We start from the raw sequence: 16,862 nt of genomic DNA, 5'->3' as shown, positions 1-16,862 counted from the left end.
CTGAGCGGGAAGGTGGGAACGGGGGTAAGGTGGGGGGAGGGGAAATGAGGAAACCATCCTACCTGCCAATCACCCTTCCCATCTATCCACTCCACCCTCCCCTCTGACCTATCACCTCCATCCCTACCCCTGTTCACCCATTGTACTCTTTGCTACCTTCTCTCTAGCCCCATTCTCCCCACCCTCCTTTATCTCTCCACCCTGGAGACTCCCTGCCTTCATTCCTGATGAAGGGCTTTTGCCCGAAACGTCAATTTTCCTGCTCCTCGGATGCTGCTTGACCTGCTGTGCTTTTCCAGCACCATTCTGATCTAAACTCTGGTTTATACAGCATTGTGGGAACACACTTGGAAGCCCAAATGCTACCCACTGAGCCATAGCTAATGCCCAGACACCTTGTGACAGCATTCCACCTGATTCACAAATGCCAATCCTGCATGAAACCCACAACACATAGATCAGTGACACCTCCTATTACCACAGGAGGTGCCTTATCACCTTGTGTTGAGTCAAACACTCCTGCTGCTAATGACTGTCAAAGAAAGTGTTTGAAAAAATAATTTTTAGCGCACTTGCTGTGAGTACTGCAAACATTGTCATTTTAAAGCAGTTTTCCCCATTGACTCTGTGCCCCAGGACCAAGTGGATCTTGAAATTATTGCAAGCATTGTGTGCCTGATGGTTGTGCTATTTATATTCAACTCTCCGATATCCACCATCAGACGTTGCTCTTTCGACTGCTCCCTAACTGTATTCTGATTAAGAATGCATTCAACAAAAATTATGTCTGCATTTAATGATTGCAGTGTACTAATGAGATCATTTACATCCAACCCCACTTCTCTCAGAGCTCTCTTATGACTCTCGCGTTTGGCCATGACTATTTTTTTGTGGCTGTGCTTTCACTGTTCGCCTGCTCCTCACCCTATTCTTTTCTCCTGCTCCCTACCATTTCTACCTCCCTCTCCACCTAGCTCTCAATGGCCCTGCAGTGTGTAGGTTTCCTCTTACATTGAATTACATAGAACACTACAGCGCAGTAGTGGCCCTTCAGCCCTCGATGGTGCACTGACCTGTGAAACCAGTCTGAAGCCCATCTAACCTACACTACTCCATTCTCGTCCATATGTCTATCCAATGACCATTTAAATGCCCTTAAAGTTGGTGAGTCTACAACTGTTGCAGGCAGTGCGTTCCACGCCCCTACACCTCTCTGAGTAAAGAACCTACCTCTGACATCTATCCTATATCTATTACCCCTCAACTTAAAGCTATGTCCCCTTGTGCTAGCCATCGCTATCGCCATCTTGCTATCTCATCATTGTCCCAAGGCAGAGCACAGGCAGATCCCACATTACTCTATGTTGCCTGATTCCACTGCGGCTAATGGGTTTGTGTCTGACAAACCAGCTCTCGACACAGAAGCTTCAAGAAGCCATTCGCTCCATTGCATCGATGCTCGCTCCTTGGTAGAATGATTCAATTTGTCTCAATCAATAAACCCACTGGATATTGGAGTAGAGTAGGTCCCTCCCTTGAACTTTACCCTGAGCTGAGTAAATTCCCACTGAACCCCCTCCCCCCCCACCACCACCACCACACTGCACCATTTCAAGTATTTATCCAGGATTTCTTTTCAAAGTTCCTCATGAAACTGCCTCAACCACCCTTTCAGACAGTATGTTCTAGATCACAACAACTTTTAAAAAAAACTTTTCCCACTCGGTTTTAGTTTTGCCAGCATGCCCCAATAAACAAACAGAGGAAATAGGAGCAGGAGGAGGTCATTCAGCCCTATGGGTCAGCTCCTCTATTCAGTGTAATGATGGTTCAGCAACCATCTCAGTCTCCTGTACCGTCTTCCACCCCCCATGCCCTTTCATGCCCTTACCTCCACATGCTGTATCCAATTCCTTCTTGAAAACATTCAATGTTTTGGCCTCAAATGCGATCTGTCGCAGAGAATTCCACACTTCCAGGGCAGGGGCAGCACGGGGTTAGAAACAGAGTGAAGCTTCCTCTACACTGAGCCACCATCAAACACTCCCAGGACAGGGACAGCGCGGGGTTGGATACAGAGTAAAGCTCCCTCTGCACTCTCCCCATCAAACACTCCCAGGACAGGGACAGCATGGGGTTAGATACAGAGTAAAGCTCCCTCTGCACTGTCCCCATCAAACACTCCCAGGTCAGGGACAGCACAGGGTTAGATACAGATTCAAGCTGCCTCTACACTGTCCCCATCAATCACTCCTAAGCCAAGGACAGCACGGGGTTAGATACAGAGTAAAGCTCTTGTGGCAGAGAATTCCACAGGTTCCTGGCTCTCCGGGTGAAGGTATTTCTCGTGATCTCAATCCTAAATGGACGGCCCTGTATCCTTAGCATGGGAGCCCCCCCCCCACCTTGGTTCTGGAACCAATCTGAAAACTTTAAGAACAACCACCTGGTCGTGTTATACCAAGTAGCTTTTTCTGACGAAGGGTGTGAATCTGTCTCGAGTTGCACGTTCATTTCTTTTCCTTAACTCCAGCTCCCTACTTGGTTTGAGCATGTCAGTATGTTTGTCATCCTTCTCAACTGTGTCACTCTGGGAATGTACCAACCTTGTGAAGATGTGGACTGCTCCAGCGACAGATGTAGGATATTACAGGTAGGAAATCACTATGTCCCTCCTTCTCTATTAGAATGCATGCATCATCCAAAAGGAGCCCTCACTCCCACCTCACTATCTCTCATTGTCAAGTTTCCTAAGCTCGGACACATTGCTTTTGAAGGGGAATGCGAAGTCAGAATGAACAGAAACCTGAACAAAATCGAAAATAGACACAGAAAATGAATAGGAGAGAGAAGCTGAGTTAATGTTTTGAGTTCATCATGTCTCTCCTTCGGACCTAATAGTAGCTGTGTTCTGAGCATATTATCTCTCATGTTATTTGCACTGAACACAAAGACTAAGATTGTAAGAGGCTGAGCACAAAATGACTGTCCTGAGATAACAAGTACTCAACAACATTTTGAATTGATGTAGCAGCTTTCACATCCCAATAGGCTACACAGGAACATTTTCAAAGCAAATTTGACACCTCACCACATAAAGAGTTGCTGGGAGAGGTAACCAAAAGACACAATGAAAGAGGGAGGTCCTTCACAGAGATATGGAGGGGTCGAGAGGAAAGCACAGACATTCCTTCAGAAATTGGTAAAGGATGAGGCATCTAAAAGATCAGAACTGGAGGAATATGGAGGGTTGTGGTGCCCAAGGTGATTATTTAGATGGGAGATGGTTAGACAAGTTGAGATTAGCTTGACCAGATACAAAGTATGATCCAGGGCCAAATTAAAGCAACTATCACTTTCCAGGCTTTTGACGACTTCATCTTTATTTTCTTCGCCATGGAGATGGTGGTCAAGATGGTTGCCTTGGGGATCATCGGGAAGAAGTGTTACCTTGGCGACACATGGAATCGATTGGATTTTTTCATCGTGATGTCCGGGTAAGTGAGAGGTGAGCTGAAGTAATCTCAGCTCGGAGCGTTAAGAGAAAGATGCAAATTAGCATTTTTATGAACAAGTCAATTATTTCTTCTGAGCTGTTGACAGTCAAGAGAGTAAATTCAAAATTAAATGTAGCTTCGTTCTAAACCTTTCATTTTTGCCTTACCCCTCTTCTGTTTTCATGTTGAAGTTCAATGTCTGGTAAAATATTTTAGTTTAATTCCTCAGGATTTTTGAACAAACCATGCTTGAAAGTCATTGGATAAGAAACATGACTGTGAAATATACTGCCTGGGAGATTATCTCATAGCCACATGCTGTTCATCCATATTTCACATTTTTATTTACATTTGCTGCTCATTTCATTTCTGAATAGAAGGTTTTCACATCAAACACTTCCAGGACAGTTACAGCACAGGGTTAGATACAAAGTCAAGCTTCTTCTATACTGTGCCCCATCAAATACTCCCAGGATGGAGAGATTTATAAAAAGACAGGAGGGGCAAATTTTTTATGCAAAGGGTGATTCTCGTGTGGAATGAGCTTCCTGAGGAAGTGATGGATGTGGGCCAGGAATAGACAGATGGGACCAGTTTAGTTTGGGATTATAGTCGGCGTGGACTGGTTGGACTGAAGGGTCTGTTTCCATGCTGTATGACTCTGTGACTCTATGACAGGGACAGCACGGGGTTAGATACAGAGTAAAGCTCCCTCTACACTGTCCTCCCATTAAACACTCCCAACACAGGGACAGCACGGGGTTAGATACAGAGTAAAGCTCCCTCTGTACTGTATCCCATCAAACACTCCCATGATAGGGACTGCATGATATTAGATAAAGCTCCCTCTACATTGTCCCCATCAAACTCTCCCAGGACAAGGACAGCATAAGATTTGATACAGAGTAAAGCTCTCTCTACGTTGTCCCCCATTAAACAATCCCAGGACAGGGATAGCACAGGGTTAGATACAGAGTAATGTGCCCTCTACACCATCCCCCATCAAACATCCCCAGGCCAGGGACAGCACAGGGTTAGATACAGAGTAAAGCTCCCTCGACACCGTTCTCCATGAAACACTCCCAGGACAGGGATCACGCAGGGTTAGATACAGAGTAAAGCTCCCTCTACACTGTCCCCCATCAAACATTCGCAGGACAGGGACAACACAGGGTTAGATACAGAGTAAAGCTTCCTCTAAACTGTCCCCCATCAAAGACTCCCAGGACAGGGACAGCATGGGGATAGATACAGAGTAAAGCTTCCTCTACACCATTCTCCATGAAATACTCCCACGTCAGGGACAGCACGGGGTTAGATACAGAGTAAAGCTCCTTCTGCACTCTCCCCAGTCAAACCATCTGAGGTCAGGGATAGCACAGGGTTAAGTACAGAATAAGGTGGAAGAGTTGGTCAAACAGGATGGTATTAGGAAAATGGTAAATATATAAAGAAAAATGATGGAATCTAAGCTAATTTACAGTCATTTCGTTAATAATGAGTTCAGTCAGAGACAGTGTCACAACTCAGTTGGGAAAAATGTGATGGAAATGAAGCCCTTTTATTCAATGCCAGTGAATTCATTGCAATATGGCCAAGTTAATAATCTGGGATTGTGACTATCAGACTGTGACTACTCACCATGATAAAACAAGACTCACACCAGGTATCATTAATAAACATGAAAATTTTTTAAAATGTTTATTGTAACAGTCTGCTCCTCTGAGAAGGTGTTATTGACACTTGGTCATTTCATATAGTCAAGGCTAAGACAGACAGATTTTTAATCAGGAAGGGGCACAAGTTTTATGGGGTAAAGACAGGCAAGAGGATTTGAGAAATACCAGATCAGCCATGATTTCCGCAGATGGCAGAGCAGAGTCAATGGGCTGAATGGCCTTTGCCTGCTCTGATGTTTTATGGCCCACATTGCAGCAAAAACACATTATTAATTACAATTAAGGATATGTTAATGACTAAAATAATGTAGACTTAAAGCATAACACCTTCAAGTAAAAACACACGCTTTAATTTGCACACACGTTGGATAGACTGACAGACAAGGCAAATAGCCTTTTTAGGAATGTCACAGGTTGAAAATGGAGGCAAAAAAAGTTATCGAGACTGTGGATCAGAGGACAATGCAACAGGGGAAATGAGGTGACTTTTCTCACCGTTTTATTTGTTCTGGTTTCTTGACAATGATATCATGTGCCTGTCAACTGCAGCGATCCTTAAATCAGTGGCTGGTCATTTGGACCTAGGCTTTGGCCAGAAAAATAAATTATGTTTCCTTTTGCAAAGCCTTTGATCACATTTTCCTTTTCAATTCAACAGAGCGGGAATGCAAATACCCTTTGCTGCAGGTTTTATAGAGATCTGTGCCCCACCTGCTTTCTCTCCTCGAAATTCAGTGTCACATCATCACTTTAAACCAACCAAGTCCTGTCACTTGGCAAGTGAGACATTTTTTTCCAAGGAAAAGTATCAAATTTAATTCCAGCAAAAGAGCACCACATAGCTTCTCCCCCCTTCCATGAGTTGTGAAGAAAGTAACTAATCATTCAAATTTCCTGTTTTTCAGTTTATATTTTGAAGCCCTTCTACAAAATATCTACTGACCTTACCATAGGAAGCACAGTGAGAGAAGAGAGAGAGAAAGAATTACAGTAAAGGTCTGGTCAGACAATGAGGCTCTGAGATGTTATAACTCATTGGACAGAAGGTGGGGAGAGGGGAAAATCTGTTCAGTTTTATAATCAGGTGCGTGTTATGTTGGGACAGTGTCCCTTTAAGTGGTGAGTCATGTGACACTGGAGAGTCATCAGGAGACAGTGAGGACTGCAGATGCTGCAGAGTGGAGAGTGTGGTGCTGGAAAAACACAGCAGGTCAGGCAGCATCCGAGGAGCAGGAGAGGCTTATTGTCAGAGACGTCGATTCTCCTGCTCCTCGGATGCTGTCTGACCTGCTGTGCTTTTCCAGCACCACACTCTTGACAACTGGTGAGTCGTCAGCCTGGTTTGTGAGCTTGGTCAGATGGGTTTTGGGTTTTTCCAAAGGACACATTTACAGGATAGAATCTCCTTGTTGGGATGCAGATAACAATGAGTTTAGGTGCTCTTTAGTTCTGGCTGGAGCCTAGTAACTGCACAGTGCATTAGAATCTAGTTTGACCTTCAGGCCAAGTTTGGTGATACATCCATGACGATTTTCAGTGACAGGCCAGTGCGTTGACCCCTTGCTGTCTCTGGGTCATCCTCCCTGAGATGAGTCAATGCCACAAGAGGGTGATGGGGGCTGAGTGTAGGGGAGTTCCCTTGCTTGGGAATATTCTGGGAACTACATGTAGTGTTCACCTTGTTTTATGTTCTTTGGAGGCTTCGACAAGGTGCCCTCTCCTTCCCTATGTTCTGCATTGGCACTGACCACATCTGGCCTCCTACCAAGATTGCAGACCCCTGTGACTGGACAGTAGGCACAGAGGCAGTCCCTGAGCATATCTCCCAGCTGAACATCAGTGAGGGGCGCTTTGGATTCTTTACTCTAAGAATGCAAAGCAGATCAAGAGGGAGAGAGGTGGACTCATGATCCGTGAGTTTACAGACAATGCAAAGCAGATATTTGCCCACGGTTGGGATACTGGCATTAAGGAGTCGAGTTTCAAAATAAGAAGTCTCCCCGTTTAACTTAGAGATGAAGAGGAATTCTTTCAGAGGGGTATATGTGCTTAGGATTCTCTTCCGCAGAGAGCAATGAATGTCGGGCCATTGAATAAAGTTTTGCTTCACAAATATTTCAAGAATTAAGGCAACATCAAAAGAGCTTATTGAATGGTAGAGCAGGGCACAAGGGGCCAAATGGCCCACTCCTTCTCCTGATTTGTAGCTTGAGTGTAAAAGGGATGGATGAGGAAAAGGGTAGGTGAAAATAGAGACCATTGCATGTTTTCAGGGGAGTGTAGATGAACATACAAAGCAGGAATATAGGAATAAATATTTCATCTCAGTATGAGAGGGAGCTTTGTAAACACCACCCCCCCTTAACAACTAGAGTCTGACAGAGCTCAGTGAGATGATTGGTTTGGAGCAGACAGCTAAGAGACCGAAAATGGAGTTTTATTAGCAGAGAGTGAGATGGAGAATTTTCGGATCTTTTATGTTGGTTCAAGCCTTTAATAAAGTTAATCCTTTCAAAAGAATTTGCAAGCTTTACAGCAAAGCAGTTGCTTCTTGAGCTCCTTGTGTCAGTGTAAGCTTATTTTTCAAATGAAAGTAATCCTGAATTCATACCAACGAGCCAATCCCTCGGTGTAACCCTGCGCTTTCCTCTTGCTCAAATGTTTACCTTCTCTTCCCTTTAAAAGTTGCAATGGTATGTCCCTGTAATAAAATACTCCAGGCTCCAGAAATGTTCTGCATAAAGAGCTTTCTCTCCAACTTCTTCATCAGTCTCCCACCAGAGGAAATGAACTTTGTAAGCCCTTTCACTCTGGGTCACAGTTTCTCTGGTTCTGAGGAGGCAAATGGACAAGGTGCCCTGGGAAGAGGGAGGGACCCAGAAAGGGACAAACCTGGGCTTGTGATGTCTCTGTGGGAGCCGCCCACCTCCAGCTCACACCCTGTTTCCGACCCCATATCAACTGTGACCCAGCTTGTCAGCCGAGAACATAATCTAGATTGACCACCTGGCCATGTTGTTTAAAAACCTTATGGCACTCTCTGTTAATGGAGGTCAGTATTAATGCCAGTGATGCCAACTCTCTAAAATTGCCCGTGAGTTCTCCCGAGCTAAAGAGTAAAAGCCTTAGAGAAAATATCATAGTGTTTTTTAAAAGTGTTTTTGTTTGAAAATTTGTTAATAAGGCTCAGTAGTTAGCACTGCTGCCTCACTGTGCCAGGGACCTGAATTCGATACCAGCCTCAGATGACTGTCAGTCTGTGTTTGCACGTCCTCCCCGTGTCTGTGTGGGTTTCCTCCGGGTGGTCTGGTTTCTTCCCACAGTCCAAAGATGTGCAGGTTAGGGTGGATTGGCCTTGGGAAATTGCCCATAGTGTCTAGGGATGTGCAGGTTAGGATGGATTGGCCTTGGGAAATTGCCCATAGTGTCTAGGGATGTGCAGGTTAGGGTGGATTGGCCATGCTAAATTGCCCATAGTGTCTAGGGATGTGCAGGTTAGGATGGATTGGTCATGGGAAATTGCCCATAGTGTCTAGGGATGTGCAGGTTAGGATGGATTGGCCTTGGGAAATTGTCCATAGTGTCTAGGGATGTGCAGGTTAGGATGGATTGGCCTTGGGAAATTGCCCATAGTGTCTAGGGATGTGCAGATTAGGATGGATTGGTCATGGGAAATTGCCCGTAGTGTTAGTTGCTGTAGTCAGAGGGAAATGGGTCTGGGTGGGTTACTCTTCAGAGGGTCGGTGTGAACTTGTTAGGCCAAATAGCGTGTTTCCACACTGTAGGGAATCCAATCTTTTGAAATGTTGACCATAGGGAAAGAAACTAGCCAAGGGTCATCCATCTGAAGGCAATGATTGGCCATTGGGTGCTGGGCATGACGAGGGTGGAAGTGCTGGGTGACAAATGGTGAGGGGGTGCTGGGCGGGGAGGGGTGGGCAGATGATCACATGTTGAAAGATTCAGGAAGATGCCCACCTTGAGTTGGCAACCCCACCCATGGGAGCTGGAGTGGGGGCTGTCAGCCATAAGTCCACACTCCAAGGCAAGGTCAACACTTTGGGAGAGTAAGAGAGATGAAACAAATGTGCAGGCTGTTTATATGTTGGGAAGTGCACTTAGAAAATCGCTTTGCACTCTCTGGAAGATTATATAGAACAAGCACTCCAGATGTCAGTCTCAATTCCGTTCTCCCTCTCCTCTCGTCTTGACAGTTGAGTTTTGAGCCAAGGGGACCATTAATACATTTCTTGTCAGTCTGCCTTGATTTAGACAGGACCATCCAGCATTACTAAGCAACAGCCCTGAGACATACTGATTGCTTAAGACAGTGCCTGGCTTTAGAGGAGAAATAAACAGCCGTGGACTGAGCTTGAAGGAGCAGAGAGGCAGGAGAGCAGTGCGGGATGTAGCTCGATTGTTCAACGTCAGTGATTTACTTACAATGAAATTCAGGCAAGCTTCAGGAGGGGCAGTGACAGGGTTATCTGACCCACTCATTTTAAAGCAACCTATGACTGACTCAAGCTGTTAGATGCTGTCTTGCAGGTGTCATGTTGTGTTTAATAACTGCAGTATTAATAAAGATAATTGAGGCAATCACTGGGACAATTTAACTTTCCTGACAGCCAGCTGCTCGATGCAAGAGAAGGTGCAAAGGATCATCTCATTTCACCGGGGCAGGTGTGGAACTGGAATCAGTTGCAATTAATGGTTTGATATAACTTGTCGCTAATACATTATGGAGAAGCGCATCACGCCTACAGTGCAGAAATAGGCCATTCAACCCATCATGACCAAGGGTTTGGGATTTTATCAACACTGAGTCATTCCTGATGTTGTAACCAGAACTGGGCACCAATTCCGCTGTCTCCTTTTGACTTTTCCTACGTATCAGCAGCAGACATGCAAAACGTTCGAATCAGCAGCTGGAGAGGTTTCTCATTTGTGAAACCTGCTGTACAGTGGCGGTGCTGTATTTATGAGAGGCTCTGCATCACTGCCACAACTTGCTGCTCCAACTGCACAGCCAAACACAAAGTTGGCATGGATTTACATCAAAATTTAATCTCACTTGTAAATACTTCACTTTATTCATGTGTGCATCATGATTATTAGATCCCCTACAGTGTGGAAATCAGTCCACACTGACCAGCGTAACGCTCGACACACCCTAAACCCACTGCTAATGTCATCTGGAATTCCACATTCCACTTGATCCAGTCACCCAGAAGGCCATGTTTCCCATAGGGCCCATAATATCCCCCCGCGGTGCTCAATTTGCACCCAGACCTCCTCCCACTCCTCTGGAACCTTGTCAGTAAATCCTTTCTCCCTCATCAATCTATCCAGCTTCCATGTAAATGTATCAGTGAGTCATTGATCACTGCCTGTAGCAGTAGGTAGTGATCAGTGCTCTCTCTGGAAGGAAAGCTTTCTCCTGAACACCCCAGGGAATCTTTAGGGATCACCTTGTGTTTACAGACCTTGGGTTTGGCCATCCCCACAAGTAGAAACTTCATCTCGACATCAAGCCGATCGTGACATCAAAGACCTCAATGAGTTCACATCTCAGCCTTGTCTTTTCCCAAAAACCAAATCCCTTGGTATATAGGGACATCCACAATGCCTTAGGGAGTAAGTTACTGGATTTTGACTGAAGGTACGGGAATATATTTCTATGTTAGGTGAGGGAGGGGAACTTGCAGGTGGTGCATGTAGCTGCTGCCTTTGTCCTTCTGGATGGAAGTGGTCATGGGTTCTCAGAGGAATAAATGATGGTCCATGACATGAGAGATGTTCTTCTTTAAAATAGTCGATTATATCCACCTCAGGGAACAGAGAGGACCTTGGGTCTGTGCTAGAATCTTTGACACAAACACACAACCTTTGCCTCCAAAGTCCTATCCACTGAGGCACAACTAAGGGCTCAAGGTAAGGTCATTCTAACACTCAGTAACTAATACCTCCTGACCATCTACTGGATGACAGTGGAACTACCGGGAGATAGTTTTATAGACACCATGAGATGGTCTAATTAAAACCCAGGTGGATGGTAATCCCATGAGGAACAATGTGCATCAAAAAAGCAAAACTCTGTGAAGAAGGTTCCATGTTTGTACTTCTTTGTTTTCACTGAAGTTTCTGTCACAGAGGGCAACTGCAGGGTCATGTGATTTACATGCCCTTTGACCCTGGGCACCAGCTGTGTTTTTGGCTGGAACATGGGAATGAAAAGCAACAGATGTCAAATATCACGTGAAGCCCAATTTAAACATGTTCACAAGGGACTCGATGGGGAGCAGAGCATCCAGGTTCATTCTGAGAGAGAGAGAGAGAGAGATCCTAACTACTTCCTAAACTGATTGCATAAGCTTTGAAAGATTTGACAGTGCTTTGAAATTTGTATTTTTTAGTTAAGGGCTGAATTTTAATAAGGGAGAAACCCGAGAAACAGTCAATGACTGGGGGGGCCATGTGAAAGGAGGCAGGATTTAAAGATAAATGTGCAGGCTAGAGTCAGGATAAGGGGGAGAGAAATTGGGGATGGTGGCTTTAGGAGGGGATATTAGAGTGTCGGAGAGTTAGAGGTGGGTCAGGCTATAGCTGAGGTTAAACATTCTCCTTCGAGTGTATTAGACATTAAGGAAGCAGTGTTGAGAGTGTGGTGCTGGAAAATCACAGCAGGTCAGGCAACCTGCAGGAGAATCGACATTTCGGGCATAAGCCCTTCATCAGGAAAGGCTTATGGAAGCAGTGTCAGTCAGCAAGGGAGAGGCAGGTAGGCAAGTGGAGCTTAATCAGCAGAGATTGGGAGGTGATGGAGATTGAAGCAAATGGAAGGCTGCGAGAGGTTTGGACTGCGATATGCAACAATTCGCAAACAAAACTGAGCCCTCAGATAGGACCGGGTGGTAAGTGATCAACTCGGAATGCCCAGGTTGTGACTGGCCCAGAGGATGGCTGCGGGAGCTGGTGAGCATTATTTGGTAGATGCTCACATGATGGTTTTGGTGTTTCTCCTTCAGAGTGAGGATGCTTCATGCTGCCTAACGTGGAGTCTTTACCACAGGGGAGCGGCAAGCACAGCTAGCCAGGGGTTGTGGCAATCACATGACCAAACAGGAAACCCATCTGCCACCCATTCTTACCATCTGCCATGTTCTGAAGAGAATACAGGTCAATATTCAAGCTGTTTGCTGTGTTATAAACCCACCTTCCCTCGCCATTGAGCCTTGGAGCGGGACTCATAAGAATCATAGAATCCCTGCAGTGTGAAAACAGACCATTCGGCCCATCGAGTCCACACCACCCCTCTGAAGAGCATCCCACCGAGACCCCCCAACATCTCCGTAACCCTGCATTTCCCATGGCTAACCCACCCAACCTACACCCCCTTGATACTTTGGGCATTTTAGCACGGCCGATCCACCCTGACCTGCAAATCTTTGGATTGTGGGAGGAAACCGGAGCACCCGAAGGAAACCCACGCAGACACGGGGAGAATGTGCAAAATCCACACAGAGTCGCCCGAGGGTGGAATCGAGCCCAGTGTTCCGAGTTCAGAGGCAGGGACACTACCTGCTGCCCTGAAAGACCTTAACAGTTTGAGTGGTGAGCTAGACCGAAATGTTAGATGAGAAATCTGCAAGGTTAGAGGGAATGCAGAGACGTAGAGAGACTGAGTCAAGATGGATTGGATGCAAGTGAAGTGCTCACCTTTGCCAGCTGTGTACTGAGCACTTATAGGAGTTGGCATTAGAGAGGTGGATGATTCATACATGACCAGAACAGAGCAACCTGTCACTGTTAACTGTAAATAGAGGAATTACAGTTCTCCCTCACACTCAGTCTGTGTGGTGTGAGACAGTGGTGGGGAAGTGAGTGTCAGAGCAAGAACTATCAGTCTGGGTAGCCCAGCCCCCTATCACTGTCTCAATCAAGCCTTGAGTTGTGAAACATCAGGAAGCAGAGCTGGTGGTGTAGTGATAATATCACTGGGTTAGTAATCCAGAACATCAGGCTAATATGCTCACTCCCACCACAGCAGATTCTGGAATCTGAATTTAGAAAACTGGAATTAAAAGCTAAGCTCATGGTCACTTTCTAACCACTGCCAATTAAGGATGGCACGATTGCTCAGTGGTTAGCACTGCTGTCTCACAGTGCCAGGGGCCCAGGTTCGATTCCAGCCTTGGGTGACTGTCTGTGTGGAGTGTCCCCGTGTCTGTGTGGGGTTTCCTCCGGGTGCTCCAGTTTCCTCCCACAGTCCAAAAATGTGCAGGTTTGGTGGATTGGCCATGCAAAGTGGCCAGCGATGTGAAGGCTAGGTGGGTTAGCCATGAGGAAATGCTGGGTTATAGGGTGGGTCTGGATGGGAGGGTCAGTGTGGACTTGATGGGCTGAATGGCCTGCTTCCACACTGTAGGGATTCAAAATTGTTGTAAAATCCCATCTGGTTGACTAACGCCCTTTATGGGAGGATATCTGTTGTCCTTACCTGGTCTGGTCTACACGTGACTCCAGACCCACAGCAATGTGGTTGATGTTTAACTGCCCTCTGAAATATTCCCAGCAGGCTATTCAGTTGAACCTAGTACAATGACAGGCTTTGCCATGGCATCAGTTTCCACCCGAATAACATCTAAATCCAAAAGATCATCCTCCAGCAGGATGTCACCACCAAATGTTTCCTCCCCTCCTCTCCACTGGCAACATTCCACAGGGACCATTCCCTCCATGACATCCTTGTCCATTCTGAACACCTCCTCGCCTTCCCATGCTAGTTTCACGTCCAACAGCTGAAGGTATAATCACTCAGTCTCCTCCCTCCACGCTGTCTGAGCCCCCAAGCACACCCAAAGCAGTGCTTTACTTGTATTCCCTTCAAGCGAGTCTGTTGCAATCGCTGCTCACAATGTGTACTCCTTTACCTTGGCAAGACCACATGTAGACTGTGTGATTGCTTCACAGAACACCTTCTCTCACTCTACAAGGGTAATCCCAACCCTCTGTTTCAGTTCTATACACCATCTTGCTCCCACACTATCATTTCTATCCCTGTGTTCCAGCAAACCCCAGACTAAGATGCAGGAACTGATCCTCACTTTCCCTTTGGAGGGATATGGGTTGGGTGCTGGCAGGTGGGACGAGATTGGGTTGGGATATCTGGTCGGCATCGATGGGTTGGACCGAAAGGTCTGTTTCCATGCTGTACATCTCTATGACTCTATGACTGTACTGTCCTCAGGACTCAACATTTACTTCAACAGCTTCAAACCAAGAACATTGTCCATAATTTTGATTATGTCCCTTCCCTTCCAGTTTCTGGTTTGCTTTGAGTGGAGCTGACCTACTTTCTGCTATTAACACTTACTCTCCTTCTGTATCGCTTCTCCACCATTAACACTCCCCTCCGCCTTTAGGCACCCTCACCATATAGAACATAGAACATAGAACATTACAGCCCAGTACAGGCCCTTCGGCCCTCGATGTTGCGCCGCCCTGTCATACTAACCTGAAGCCCATCCCACCTACACTATTCCATGTATGTCCATTTGCCTGATCATCTCGCTCCTCTTCCCTCTTTGTCAACAGCATTAAAAAAAACTTTTCCACCCCCCTTCAGTTCATCTGCAAGTGGAAATATCCACTTTGTTTCTGTCTTCACAGATGCTACCAGACCTGCTGAGTTTCTCCAGTATTTGCTGTTTTTATTGCTGACATTAATCCTTTGTAGAACTTTGCTTTTATAAAGTTTTTTTTTCAGATGACAGTATCATTACTGAGTATTTTATATTGAAGTTTTGAACTCCCCCAGTTACTGAGGCAGGATTCAAGCACCTATTCCCAGCGCCAAGAGTGAGGTTGGTGCAAAACACCATCTTTGCCTCTTCCTGAGGGGCTTCCCATTCTGGCCTCAGACCCCTGGGCTCAACTGTTGTCAGTTTAGTCAGAAGAAAGGATGGATTAGATTCAGAATTTGAGACTTGGGGGTGGACTGTGTGGAAACAGACCATTCGGCCCAACAAGTACACACTGACCCTCTGAAGAGTAACCCACCCAGACCCATCTGACTAATGCCCCTAACAATTTAGCATGGTCAATTCATCTAACCTGCACATCTTTGGATTGTGGGAGGAAACCGGAGCACCGAAACAGACACAGGGAGAACGTGCAAGCTCCACACAGATAGTCGCCTGAGGTTGGAATCAAACCCGGGTCCCTGGTGCTGTGAGGCAGCAGTGCTAACCACTGAGCCACCATGCTGTGGTTCCACTGTGCTGCAGTTTGTACGCTTGTACACAGAACACAGAAAGCTAGCGTGCAGACTAGTAGGTAACAGGGAGGTAAGTGGAATGTTGGTCTTTATTACAAAGTGGTTGGAATATGAGAGTGGGCAAGTCTTACTGCAACTGTACAAGGTGGTGGTGAGAGCACACCTGGAATACTGTGAGCAGTTTTAGCACCACCACCCCCCAACCCTCCCTCACCTTATTTAAGGAAAGATGTTGTTTAATTGGAGGGAGTCCAGAGGAGGTTCAGTAGGATGGTCTCCGGGATGGAGGGATTGTCTTATGAGCAAAGGCTATACAGGCTGGGTCTCTACTCCCTGGAGTTTCGAAGAATGGGAGTTGATCCCATTGAAACATCTCGGAGTCTGAAGGGGTTTGACAGGGTGGATGCTGAGAGGGTGTTTCCCATCAGGAGAGAGTCTCGGAGCAGAGGGCACAGTCTCAGAATAAAGGGACACCAATTTAAGACTGAGGTGAGGAGGAATCTCTTCTGTCAGAGGGTTGTGAGTCTTTGGAACTCCTTGTCACAGAGAGAGCTGTGGGGGCAGAGGCCTCGTGTATATTTAAGGCTGAGATCGATTCTTGATCAGACGGGGAATCACGGGTTACAGGGAAAGGACAGGAAAGTAGACGTGAGGAATGTTGGGTGAGCCACGATTATACTGAATGGCAGAGCAGGATCGAGGGGCCAAATGGCGTTCCTGTTTGTTATGGCCTTGCAGTCCCTTGCTGCATGCTGCACTCTAGCATTGCTGCTACCTCACTTTGTTTAACCCCTTAGCGCCCTCCACACAGAATTTGTTGCAGAGCAGAAGGAGACCAGTCAGCCCATCTTGTCTACACCGGCTCGTTACCTTGTACCAATCGCCTTCCCCCATACCCTTGCCCATTAATTTTATCTATGCAATCATCTATTACCCTCTTGACTGGGGTGATTGCCTCTGACCAATTCAGTGCGGGTTTACTGGCAGAATGGCCATTGTTGGCAGTCTCCTAACCTTGGGGCAACCAGCCTTTTCAGAGAACTGAACGGGACTGATAGATCAGGGACTGTAACCACGAGCTAACTACACCGCTCAGGCTCCAGGCTGAAGGTGCCCTTGCTTGGAAGTGCCTGTGGTTCCTGTCACTGTGTTGCTGCTCACTCCCCTCGAGGGGTCACTCCATGACCTGAAATCAAAAAAATTTCATTTGTATGGCTGTGGAAATGCTGGGAGACTGACAGTGGTTTAAATGCCTCCAACACCTTCCTCTCCAACATCCACTCCCCATAGAACAGTCCATATCACCCCCCCCCCACCCAAAACTCCCCATCATCCATCCCCTACCCAACACTCCCCATCACCCACCCCCCCACCCAACACTCCCCATCTTCCATCCCGTACCCAACA

At 46.4% G+C, this 16,862-nt stretch overlaps 1 protein-coding gene across 4 annotated transcripts in view; it reads left to right on the top strand.

Moving 5' to 3' along the window:
- The first annotated feature begins 2,545 nt into the window (after positions 1-2,545).
- Positions 2,546-16,862, top strand: part of cacna1ia (calcium voltage-gated channel subunit alpha1 Ia) — a 186,398-nt gene continuing 172,081 nt past the window's right edge. For 2 of the 4 annotated variants that reach the window (XM_043679497.1, XM_043679495.1), the window contains exons 1-2: positions 2,547-2,653; positions 3,364-3,497. In XM_043679497.1, coding sequence (XP_043535432.1) covers positions 2,561-2,653; positions 3,364-3,497 — 227 coding nt within the window. In that variant the 5' untranslated portion in view covers positions 2,547-2,560. Of the gene's footprint in view, positions 2,654-3,363; positions 3,498-16,862 lie in introns of all 4 variants that reach the window. The other 2 variants (XM_043679498.1, XM_043679496.1) reach the window with 2 other exon arrangements.

This window comes from Chiloscyllium plagiosum, chromosome 39 (genome assembly GCF_004010195.1).
Source record: "Chiloscyllium plagiosum isolate BGI_BamShark_2017 chromosome 39, ASM401019v2, whole genome shotgun sequence".
Taxonomy (NCBI): domain Eukaryota; kingdom Metazoa; phylum Chordata; class Chondrichthyes; order Orectolobiformes; family Hemiscylliidae; genus Chiloscyllium; species Chiloscyllium plagiosum.
The sequence above is the reverse complement of the archived record's forward strand: the minus strand, read 5'-3'. Positions and strand labels throughout refer to the sequence as shown.